Source organism: Falco punctatus, assembly GCF_963210335.1.
Source record: "Falco punctatus genome assembly, chromosome: 8".
Classification (NCBI taxonomy): domain Eukaryota; kingdom Metazoa; phylum Chordata; class Aves; order Falconiformes; family Falconidae; genus Falco; species Falco punctatus.
Genome location: NC_137588.1, coordinates 14,973,908 through 14,986,516, shown reverse-complemented (window position 1 = coordinate 14,986,516; position 12,609 = coordinate 14,973,908). Strand labels below are relative to the sequence as shown.

At 40.3% G+C, this 12,609-nt stretch overlaps 1 protein-coding gene across 5 annotated transcripts in view; it reads left to right on the top strand.

Annotated features, from left to right (window-relative positions):
• The window catches only part of PARD3B (par-3 family cell polarity regulator beta), a 412,825-nt gene that overhangs the window by 312,675 nt on the left and 87,541 nt on the right, over nt 1-12,609 (top strand). For all 5 annotated transcript variants that reach the window (XM_080400254.1, XM_080400256.1, XM_080400255.1 and 2 more), the window contains one exon: nt 269-379. In XM_080400254.1, coding sequence (XP_080256380.1) covers nt 269-379 — 111 coding nt within the window. The remainder of the gene's footprint in view (nt 1-268; nt 380-12,609) is intronic.

Genomic DNA, 12,609 nt, shown 5'->3' with positions numbered 1-12,609 from the left:
GTCAGGTTTGGTGGGGCTTTTCAACTTTGTTTCAGGCAATAGCTTTCAAAAGTACAGGGCCCAAATCAATTTGTAACCTAACTAGTCCTTCCTATTGCATATGGTCCATTCATTACTGGTAATTTATTTTGCCATGTGAGAAATCTGAGTAACTTAGATAAAAACAGTGTTTTGATTGCCTAAAATTTCTGTGGTTTATGATGCATAAGTTCTGATTTTTCTTCTAGTAATTATTTCCTCCTGACTCCTTCCTTGCTATCTTAAACAGATTTGGAAAGAAAAAAGAAGATAAAAGTGGGAAAACAGATCAGAAGGGGAATCCAAAGCAAGACGTGCTTAAAGAGGAGGAGCTGGAGAAAATGAAAGATGAACGTGAAAGGTGAGTAAACGATGGTGGCATCTGTGTTCATCAGATGAAAAACTTCAAAGCAAGGGATTGCTTGAAGGGACAGACAGCCAGCCTGGCTGGAGATGTCCCAGACCATGTCCGCTGGCAGTCAGGTCCAGGCAACGCAGGCTGGTCTTCTGGCAGAGTTGAGTCGGGGTTGCTGTGTGACAGGAGGAGCTTGCCTGTCTCCTGCAGGTTTTTTGCACTTCACTCTGGTAGCTACTATTCAGATCACAATTTCTGCTAAGCTGGGGAAGAACAATTCCTTTAAAAGCTGTTTCACCTCTGCCCATTCCCAAGACCAGCTGACTTAGTAATTTTTTAATTTGCTTCTCTAAATTGAGAACCTCCTCCCTTCTCTCCTGACAGCTTCTTCTGTGGTTTTCAGCAATTCAGATTTCTTCGGCTTCAGCTAGCTGTGCTATCAAGTGGTAGTGTTTGTACTTGGGTATGTTCTTTTCTGTGCCGTGTTTGCTGGTTAGCCACGTGTTGCAGAAATATCTGCTCCACAAATGCTGAGTAGGCCAAGAGACACCAGGAAGAAAGCAGGTTCAGACGGTTAAAATCAGTCTGAAGAGACAAAGGTCTGCAAGCAGTGGGGCAGATGAGATGGGCAAGGCAAGAAGCTAGGTGTGTGCCAGCTGTGAGTTGTCATATGTCTGAGGTAAGGCTCTGAGACTAAGATGAAAGGAACCACTGATGTGAATAAGCCCAGTTCTTGGTCTTGTTCATAAAATACTCATTTTTCATGCCCAATCTCAGCAACTTCGTTATCTTTCCAGGTGAAGAAAATTTAGTTTTCTACTTTTCCCCATGTCTGCCCTTCAGGTGCTAGGGACAGTTTATAAGTGCTGCGAAAGCTCAGCAAACTTCTCTCTCCCTTTCCACAGCTCATCCAGATGTACTTCATGATATGCTGAAGAAGGTCTTTGTTTCCCTATGGTGGCTGCTACTAGAAAAGTTAAAGAGCCCATACTTGCTGGCTCTCAAGAGGTGTCTGCAGTTGCTGTAAAACTTTCCAAGTTGTAGTAATACGGGTTGTCAGGGCATGGGGAAAGCTTTCAGAGGTGTCTCCTTCACTGGAGCATCCTGCTCCTGGGAGATGGAATGGAAGCAGGTATGGTTCCTTTTGGGTAGGCAGAGTCTTCCCATACAGGCCAGCCTTTGTGGTGTTGGTCAGTGCCCAGGGAAAAGACACCCTGCTTTCACTTGAGCCATGTAGTGTGTGGTCAGCCGTGTAAGTGGTAGCTGATGGGTTTGATGGGGAAAAGAAATAAATCCAAACCCCAACAACCCCAACCCTTCTGTCTGTTGCTAACATTTACTGGTTTAAAGTCTAGTAAGGTATCCAGTTGCTGCAGTGCTGCTACTGGATATGCTTAGCCAGTGTTTAAGTATTTAGTTCATCTAAGTTAAGTAGTGTCAGGAGAAACTTTGTACCATTTGTTTTAAAATTTCTATGCCGTGCCCTTGATTTTGCCAGATTGATGAGTGCCTTTATTTTAAACTGCTGACTCCCAAGTTGGATACTGGCAATTTGAGAGGTATGTGTCCTTCATTTTAAAGAAGCCAGTGTCTTTTATTAGGATCCTGGCAAGCTAAGAAGCATGTATCCCATCTGTTAAAGGGCCAGTGTCATTTACTAAAATTTTGGCAGGCTGCAAGGAATGAACCCTTCTGTCTAGAGGTCTAACGTTCCAATTGGACACAAGATAATTGTTCTTAATATTTCTTAGCGTTGTATGCTTTTTTTTAAATTACAATCACTGATTGACAGTAACTTGGTAAGGCTGCATTAGAAACTGGCAGCTCAATGTCTTCATCATTCAGGTTTCTCTAGTAATGATGTCAGTTTTGACCTGAAAGAGTTTGCGACTGAAATGGAGAACAGCAGGTGTGTTGAGAAGTGGATGAACCAAGATGATATTTTTAACTCACTCACTTGATTCTTCTTCTATAATAGTCAAGAATAGAAATATCATACTTTTTGTCAGGTAATACATCTTACATGTTTGGGGGATTAAAATTAAAAAGTAAAAATAATAAAAAAAAAAGAGGAGTGAAGAAATTTTCCCTATGTTATCCTCAAAGCAATGCAGCACATGCTGTAAAAACAAGCAATTTGCTTCAACTTTCTAAATGAAGTAAGAGCATGGCTGTATATGTTTGCCCACATAAGACTGTCTGCAGGCTGACTATTGAACCCTTCTTGAGTTGATCATAAAACAGAAGAGACTTTATTTTTCCTAGAGGAAAATTATATAAGGAAGTTAGTTCTCATATGTGGATAAGAACTGTTTGGGAAATTGATTAAAATCAGTGGAAGGAAACATTACTTGACTTGAAGCTAATTCAGTCCTTTTGCCTAGTTGTTGCCTGTTCACCTGGTTATGATGCTCAGTAAGGCAGTAAAGACAAATTTTATAGCTCTGTCCCAAGATTTAGTAATTCTGTAGTGTAATTCAAGTCCAAGATCTTAATGCACATATTGGCAAAGAAAACCGGGTGGCACATCTACACCATAGATCTTCTGCTTCTATGACTTCACTAGCTGCAATCCTGCATACTTGGTCTTATATTTATAAAACCAAGCATCACTGAAGCTTACTAGAACACAGGCGTATTTTCAAAGCTGTTCTTGCTGAGGGTGAAATGAGTGTATGTTAAAACTACTAGGGATGTAATAGTGGAACAGACTACAGAATTCTTGATAGATATGTAGCATGTTTTGTTCCCTGATACCTGTGAACAAATCCTGTATTTACCAGCTTGAACAAGATACAAATCACTTTTCTAACATTTAACTTTTATAGCCTTAGCTTAAACACGCACCTAATTTTACCTTTCCAAGATTAGCTGTATAAGTAATTTTCAATTTACATCCTCAATCTGATTATTACAATTTTGAATCAGGTTTTTTTGCTTAAACTTCAGTTTTCTTAAATACCAGGATCTGTCATTCTACCAAATACTGTGATTTTTCATCTGAGAGTTTTTTTTCAGAGGCCGAGCTGTCCGTTTCGGATGCTAGTGGAAGAGGTCAGAGTAGCTGATTTTTGGGCTGGGTGTGACAGGATTAATGATCAAGTGTATTTCAGCATCTTAGCAGCTGTGGACCTCGCATGGTTTTAGATGTTGGTTTTGCATGCAATATATGCTTGGCAGCTCTCCAAAAACCAGTATACTGTTCCAAGATCTCAGCTGAGAAATATTTTTCAGTAGGAAGTGCATTTCCAGTTTACAGGAGCAGGCCATCTCTCGGAGTTTTGCAGTTTTTTGACTGGCGTTGAATAGGTACAATAATATTTCACAAAATTGCAAGGACAGGCTTTCTGTAAAAGATGCAGCCTTCTTCCAGAAATTTTGACAAGATTTACAGACGTGCAGAAATGTCAGATGTATTCACTGCACAATTATGGGTTGGCTGCGCAGTACAAACTCGGTGACTCTGGCTCTGACAGGAAACATCAGATCTTACGTAGGTGTGCTGCGTGAGCGCAAGTCCATCATGCTCAGAATAGGCTGGATTTCCTGCTTGCACAGAGAAGGAATTGTAAAGTGCGTGTGCAACAAGTCTGGCACATCCAGAATGTGTTAGAGCTAGTAGGCGTATGCAGACAGAGTATACAGCACTCACTCTGTAGTGCAGATGCTTCCCAGAAGGATTGGACTTGCCTGCACATTGGTCCTTGGCATAGATTTGCCTGGCAACTCCTTTTATGGGCTGCCAAGTTTCAGATTTGAGCCTCAAAAAGTGAAAATAAATTTCGTGGTTTTCTAGCTTAGTAATTTTTATTTCCATTCCACATTGTCCTATTCTCAGTTTTCAGTACAACTGTCTGTGCTGCCTTGTAGCTGCAGTTCTCCGAAGCAGCTCCACATCCTGCGCTGAAATGCTGACATCATTATTTTTTCCCTGCTTGTATTCCCACCAAGATCAAGGTCTCATTGTGCTCGTTGCTGTTAGGGAAGCTTGGGCCTGACCCCAAGCACTTACAATTGAGGTAGAAGAGAGAAAATCTGGGAGGGGAAAAAAATGCGTCCTGTGGGTGGGAATCTGACATGCAGGCAGTGCAGCTGCTTGTCCAGGTTCCTAAAAAGTCCCTGTCAGGCTAGGAATTTGTTCCAGACCTCAGCCTCAGGCCTCCTTTCTTTTCAAAGCCAGTACTTTATTACATGACTACTACTTCCACAAGCGTCAAGTGGTTAACAGGAACTTGGGATGTTAGGCATTCCTTCTTCAGTAATAGCCTTAGCTGTGTCCAATTGAACGTGAATTCAGCACCTCCTCTGAATTTCACTGTTTCCTTCTTCTCCCCCTGCCTCCCTTAGTTTTCCTTGTGCCGTGACACAACGTCACTGAAACTTGACTGGAGAAAACCAGAAGTTGATGACACGGATAGTTCAGGAGGACTGACTTACGTGGTGATACAGTTCTCTGAGGTGGTGGTTTGTACTTCCTGACACAAGTCAAGTGGTTCATTGGACTGACGCCCTATTTTAAATAAACTCATTATTTTGCACATGCTTCAAAGAGTTTGGCTGTAATAAAGCATGTGCTCCAAAGGTCTAGAATCTGCCCATAAAAGGAAAAAGCAAGTGCTACGTCTGAGGTTTATTTTGATCAAGATGACTCAAATCTGTATTTTTAGTGTGTTCTGTGTAAATTACTCAGAATTTATCATCTTAACAACAAGATGTTCGCTACGTTATTAAATACTGGAAGAGATTCTCTCTTTTTGTTCCCTCAAAACAAGATTTTTCTTCCTCCCTTCCTCCATCTTTTTCCCACTCATTTGGGGTTGCCTTTTAATTTTCTAACATTGGAAAATCATTGTAAAACAAACAGGATAAATATATTAGGCACTTGCGTTTTACACGTAATAATTTGTTTGCCTTTCAAATGCAAATGACTATCAATTGAAAGAAAACTATTTTTTCCTGTTTGTTTAGGATTATTTTACTGGAATATTCCTGCTGAGACCAAAGTCTCTCTTCTAGCAGAGTTAAAGATTTGCTTGATGTTAGAATAAAATTTCACAAAATGTAGTGCCTTGTTAAAAATAGGCTGTTTTTTAAAAGTAGCATATGATTTGGTGTACAAGGAGGTACTCTGTCTCAAAAATACTACTCTGCACTAGTTCATAGGAGTCGTCTGTTGTTTTGTAAAAACAATCTTGGTTTTGTAGTCCTTGTTGGAATTAATTGAGGGTATTTTTTTTTTAATAGTATAAAGTTTTCGAGCGTTAGAGAAGCAGAAGGAACATCTGGCCCTTGCTTTCTGAACATCTGAAATGAATGCTTAAGTTACATTGAATCTCAAATTTGGGTAAAATTACATGGGGTCCATTTTTATATTAAAGACTTGTTATTTCCTTTGCTTTTCGGCAACTTCCAGCAACTGAAGAGCACTTCTCTCTTGTCTTATCAGTTCTGATGCTTGTTGCCTGTTCCCATAGTTAGAAAATCAATACATATGTTTTTGATATTTGGCGAACAGAGGTTTAATTTTGCAGCTGCAAGATCCCTGTACGAAGGGAGTGCGTCTTTACAGAAATAAAAACATTTAGAGACCGCTTGTGTATGAGAGAATACTTGTGAGTGAAACTTCATTCCATTTCTATCAACATTTGTTTCATTATATTTAATTACAAACAATTTGTATGTTACTGGAAATCAAAATGAAAACAGGAGTAGCTGCATGCATGGCAGTATGGTAGAAAAGTCAAATTGTTTTGAATCAAAAGTTGAAATTCAGACTGCTACAAAAATCAAAATATTTTTTTTTTAATTCCATAGTACATCTTGGAGCACACTCATACACACACACACGCATTGTTGCTGACTCTGTGTAGCTTTTGTGCCTGTGTTATCCACTTGCCAAATCTAAAAGCGTTATTATGGCTGTTTATAGCTCATATTGATCTCTGGTAAAATGTTGGTAATTGCTCTTCTCACCATTAAGTGCTGTGCTAAACCACATGTTTTTGGGACTCCTGAGCTTATGCATCATTATTTATTAAGGGTTAATCTAACATGGTATGTCTGTTCATTGAGTATTCCTGACTTTGCAGCACAGCTAGGTCCTGTGGTTTAGACAAAATAAAGTGTTGGATGTGATCCCAGTTTTAATACTCCCAATTTATTATAACCATTGAACCCTGATCAGATCACAGATTGGATTGGATCCCAGTTTTTTAAACGTCCCAATTTATTGCTGGCTTGCAACCCTGATAAGAATACATATTTGATTAAGGCTTCAGTTTTCAAAAATTCCAGTTAATTACTTTTAGATTCTTATTAGATCATAGCTGTGTAGTATGGTATGTTGAAGTTATGAAAAAATTACTGGATGGTGTTGCACAGGTCAAGGTCATAGTTTCATTTTGTGCTGACAGTATGAAGTTATCAGATATCTGTTTATTACTGTGGCAGCACTTGCACTGGACAGGAGGACAGATTAATCCCAACCTGTTGATTCTGAGTGATTCTCATTTTAGATCTGCTGCTGCTCTGCATACCAGAGCATGTAATAAAAACCTACCATGGAACACTGAGAGACTGATGTTTGGTTATGAGTAGCTGAGGTGGATGGGTCTCACCTACCTTTCACAGGTTGTGATGTGCCATTTAGAACCAAAGAGCAATTTTTGAGCTGCTTCATGTGGCTAATCCACTGCTGGAGGATATTTTTAAGACAGCATTGGCTGAGAGTTGATCCCAGATTGTCCAGGTTCAAGAACATTAAGAACTCAGGATAACAGAATGGCACACGGAATTGGCCTTTTTTCTTTAACTGTTGCAGTACTGCTCCAGGTTACAGAGACTGATGGAAGTAGCATTTTACAGGTGTCATAGCTGTGCCCTCTGAATTTAAGCACCTAAATTCTTCTCCAAGCCATTTAGCATTCTTGGTTTGCCCTTCACTGAGACACTGGTTTCACTTTGCTCTGGAAACCAGTTTTCACAAGCTGTGCCACCCGCCCACCTAAAAGGTCAGAGCGGCTCAGGGGCAGTGGCCTGGCTCTTTCTTGATGGGCATTGCAGTGTGTGGTTCTTTCCTGTAATATATCAGAGCTTTATTACTTGATGTTTTTGTAAAATGACATGGTAAAACAGAAATAACTGCTCTCAGAAACTTTTACAGACAAAACTAATACAGTGAAACTGGCCAGCGTACTTGCCAGCCTGGGTAATGAAGTGCTTTCTAGGATACAGACTAACCTGGCCTAGGGATTTCTTCGATGCAGTACCGAATGTAGGTCAGCTCTTGCCTACCCCAGAATCAATAAGGGCAGAAGAATGATTTGGAAGCTGCATTTCATTCCTTGCCCTTCCATTATGTGATTTATGAAAGTCTATCATGAATCTTTGCCATGCGCTTTGAAGTAGTGCCACAGCACAGAATTCCTATTCTCAGACTCCCTTGCCTACGGGAGAAAAATGAGAATACAGGTTGTGGGGATAGGCAGGTAGGCAGGAAATCGGTTTGTATGTGTAATTCTCCATAATGCTCTTAAGCCAAAATACCTGAAAGTCTTAAAGCTTTGTCTGCTCAGTCAAAGCTGAGTTTTGCTTTCTAATCCAGGACTGTTAATTAGAAACAACCTGTGAATCACAGACTAACAGATAAAAACTGTTCCTGTTCTTGAAGAGAGAGATTCTGTTCAATAGGTTCCAGGTTCAATGTCGTATGTGTAGAATAAAGAGAAGTGCACGGAGTATCATATCACACAGAGGCAGGCTTCCTCCTTCCACTGCTAGGGTTTCATTCGAATGAAGGCATAATGTCTGTGCAGCTGCAGAGGCGGTTGTGCGAACTCATGAGGTCTCACTAGCTAAGTGGAGCTGCGAGTATCTATGCAGGAGGGGTTCCCAGAACGCCCCTTCACTGGAGGAGGAGGCCCTGGGGACCCAGTAGGTGTCAGTCTTCCTGGGTCTGTTCTGAGCTATATTACTGCATGTGGTTGTGGATGTTGGGTTTTCATGAGGTGTCAAATCGATGTTCAGTCTTCCCATGGTCATTACAGTGGTCTCTGGTATTTTTCTTAAGACAGCGTTACGATCCTCAGTGGTTTTGACGGATACTTACTACAGTCAGTGGCAATGAATAAGTGCCTAGATTGATGTCTCTGCCTCCCTATAGTTTTTCTGCAGGTATACTGCAGTTACTTTAGGCTTGTTCACAGCTTATCTGATGAACTTCTCTGAAACAATTTGCTTTTTCTTGGTTGGAGAGGTGAATCTTGGGCTTTGACTGCAATTAGTATTGTTTCCATTCATGACTTTGTTTCCAATGACTAAAATATAAGCAGTTAAATTGCTTTCTAGGAGATTCTGTTATTTTGATTCTCTTTTTATGATTATTTGTTTCAGAATGAACTAATGTTAGCAAAAAGGACTCTGGTATGATGTGCCCAGCATGTTACTTACCTTTTTAACAGAAAAGTACAAATTACAGCAGCCTTAGCATTCCTTCAAATCAATGTTGAGAACTAAGCCTGCAGCTTGCCTATGGTCTGCAAAGTCCTTGCAGACTCAAGGCCATTTTGCAAGAAGAGCTTGGAGATGTTGAAGATACCAGAATGTCTCAGGTGAAAAATGCCAAAGTAATTTTAACTATTCTAGGATAGATTCCGCTATTTAATGCACATTGTCACAAAGCAAGGAACATCCTGTTGAGGGGAGACTGAGCAACCTGATCTGCACAGCCAGCCTTGCTCTCAGCAGGAGATGGAGCAGGATGGCTTTCAGATGGTTTGTTCTAACCTCAATTTTTCTGATATTGTCACTTAAAAAAATAACTCAGGCAAGTTGTGAGTAAAGAAAATTATGTAATGTAGTAGAAGACAGAATATAAGATACTTGGCTTTTCCAATGGTTGACTTTCCATAATCTGCTGCTTTTCACCCGGTGTACAACTAATATGAACAAAAGAGAGACAGTAGAACTTTCTCAGATTTAACAGCAAAGGTAAAATTCCGTTCCCATTGAAGTTCACAGAGTGGGGGGAAATGTACTGACCTCATTAGAGCTAGGATTTTCTTTGGAGGGCAGGATCCTGTGGAAGTTGGTAATCACTCCCTGTCACCTCTGAAATAAGTGGAAGAACATTAAGACCTCAATCTTGTCTATCCAAAGCTCACACTCTTCATGTCGTGGTATGAAAGGGCTATGTTTCATCTTCAGTTTGTCATAATCTTAAATTCTAAGGTCGGTGTAGCTCTTATCTCCTCCTCAGGTTTTTCTTTCTTCTGTTTCTTTACTTACAGCCCTCCAAAGGCAGCTTCTTTGGTCACTTCAGCATTGTACAGGTATGGGGCAGTTATCTAGAACAGGCATTATTTTCAGTTTAGCCCTGGTGTTTTTTATCAGTGGGCTAGTTAATGCTGTTATAAGATCTGGTTTGTTTAGCTTGAGTTACAATCTCTTACTCCCTTGAATTTTGTGGCTTGCCTTTTTTTATTTCCAAGACTGTTTCTGCTCTTGTTTACAATTACAGATACTAATTATGGGGGGGAAGATGTTCAGTCTAGCACAATAGAATGAGCTGGAATGAAGAAACAGTTGCATAGCTTACGAAGAAGATGTTTTTGACAAATATGCCTCCAGTAGAATACCCTGAAAGATAATACTAAATTAGATATTGTTTGAGTCTTGATGAGTCCATATCAGATGTCCTCAATTTACTGGAAAGAGGTGGATTTTTATTTTATTTAACTATGAGACTTGCCTGCCTCTGGAGCTTTCCTAGATGATGGCTGAAAAAATACGAATTACTCTTTTCCTGATAAAAGATGCAGGTTTGAATAAGATTGTTAATGTCATTATAGACTGTGTCTGTCTGAAAAATGATTATGAAATAAAAAAAAATTAAAAGCACTGCACTGAAATTATCTCCTCAGATATTCAAGTGAAATATACCCATTCCCATCAGTGATTATGACTTACGAATATCTGAAAGCAGGATGTATTCAGTCCACTAGTATGTAAATGAATGAAAATACAAGATTTTAGTTACCAAAATATATTTTGCTAGCAGCTAGAAAGGAATTAAAACATTAAACCCAATGGAAATCTAAGTGACCTCCTGCAGAAATAGGCTACTTTGCTCTAGACAACCCATTACTCAATATATGTATGAATTAGGTAAATGAGAGACAAAAGCAGAAATGTAATGTAAAATCACAGTTGAAGTATTAAGATATTAAATCAGATGTAAATTGAGTAATCATTGCGGTATGTAGATCTTGGGAAGAGTCACATGAGCAGGGGAAGAAAACAGTGCAGCAGGTTTTATTCTGCTGTTCTCAAGGAACAACCAAATGAGTGGAAGAATGTTTAGCATCTCAGTGATCTCAAAAGACTTGAAGGATTGGGTCCTTTTTTGAGGTCTAGGTATACCTCAAACCGATCGTACACATGTTCGCTTACCTGCTCTTATTCCGCTCCTTTTACTGTGAACAGAATAGACATTATCCTAAAAGACCCATGGCCATGTTTCTGTAACACATTTTGTCTTTGCTTATTGTTTGTACTTCTTCCCTGAGAACATCTTTCATTGACTTAGCCAGCACCTTGCTCATTCATGTACCTGTTTGCACTTCCACAAAGTCCATTGCTTTTAATCCAGCGTACAAGAAATGTTGCTGTATTCATCTGATACAAACAAGATCCTGCTGTGAAATACGCTGTTTTGGTCAGCAACTGCATTTTCTGTCCTGTGTTTGACTACTTATATAAGCACCTTGGGGCTCAAACCATGTAATTCTTTGTGCTCTGCTCAGTACTAAGCGCTCAGTCAGTGCATGGAAATAAAAAAATGTTGCATCACTTCTACACTTTTCTCTGGAAAGTCAGAAGAAACAGCATGACCCAGAACTCATGGGGCATGCGAGGGAGGAGGTGCTCACACACCTCGGGAAAGATTGTCCTTTTTTGTTGTGTGCCTGTTAGGGTCAGTTTTCCCCATTCAAAACTGCTCTGACGTGAAGTGCAGCCTTGCAGCTCTCCAAGTAAGAGAGCCCATGGTCTCTCCTGGGCTGAGCTTGCCACCTGCAGCTTTGTGCTGTGGCCAGATCTGCCAGCTGTTTGTGCCACTGAATTGCTTCTCATGTCTCATGTTGGGCAGCAGGTGCCTTGTCCCTCACTTGGGGGTGGCAGAGCCAGAAGGACGTTATGCATTGAGTTTTGTCCTGATCCAAGGTGACAGCTTGTTAGGCTGTGACTTACTGTGCAAAGCTCCTTTTGAGCTAGGGTTGCTGCTGGGCCTTCAGAACTGCAGGCTGGGCTGCATCCAGCATCTTGCTGTTTGTTCCCTGTTGAAGGCAGTCTTTGGATTCCATGGCTTTTAATGACCCTGGCTGCCTTTGGGGGGCTGTGCTGGTAACATTAAGTCCTGTATTTTTATTTCCACAGAGGCTTAGAGTACTGCTTTTAGAAGCTTCAGCATCCATCCACCCAGCTTCTGTCTGGTGGGCCAAGAGATGAGTATCTCTTACAGCTTTTCCTAGCCTCTTCATTCCATTCCCAAAAGCATTTCTGGGTCTGCTCCAAAAGTCACTTCTGCTCAGCTCTTCTGGAGTTTTCTTGAGGTGGTCCTTATCCTTTCCTGCAGCTGCCTCACTGTGTGTATGCTGCAGTCTTTAATCCAGCTTTTGCCTGTCAGTATCTCTGTCACTGATGTCAGGCTAAAACGTTTTACATTGTGTTTGTCACAGGCGGCGAATACATATGTGGTCATTGACAGTAGCTCAGCAGAAACACAATAACTTGTTAAGCCACAGTAACTCAATCATGTGTCTGAGCTGCAGCTGGAAGGAACTGTTTGGGCTGTTTAACCCTTTACGGCTGCTGCACACTAGGCTTATGCATCTTTTCATGTGTTAGTACATGAGAAATCACCATATATGATTTGTGTGGATGTCAGATAGGAAGATTGTTTGAAGGATAAATGAGAGTGTTTCCTTGATTTATAGCTCTGGGGTTATGCTACTGAAACAGCATGTGAGGTGTAGAAAGACATTTTCAAAATACCATGTCCCAATTCCACAAGTATATAGGACCTGTCTTCATTTGACTTCTACAAATAGGATACAATATGTTTTAGAAATGTTACCTATAATTCTATTGAGGTTATGTATTTTATCAAACTTTTTTTTCCCCCTGAAAATATTTGTTGTAGAGAAAAGTTCTAGTGATAGCTAGTGGGTGTTCAAAGC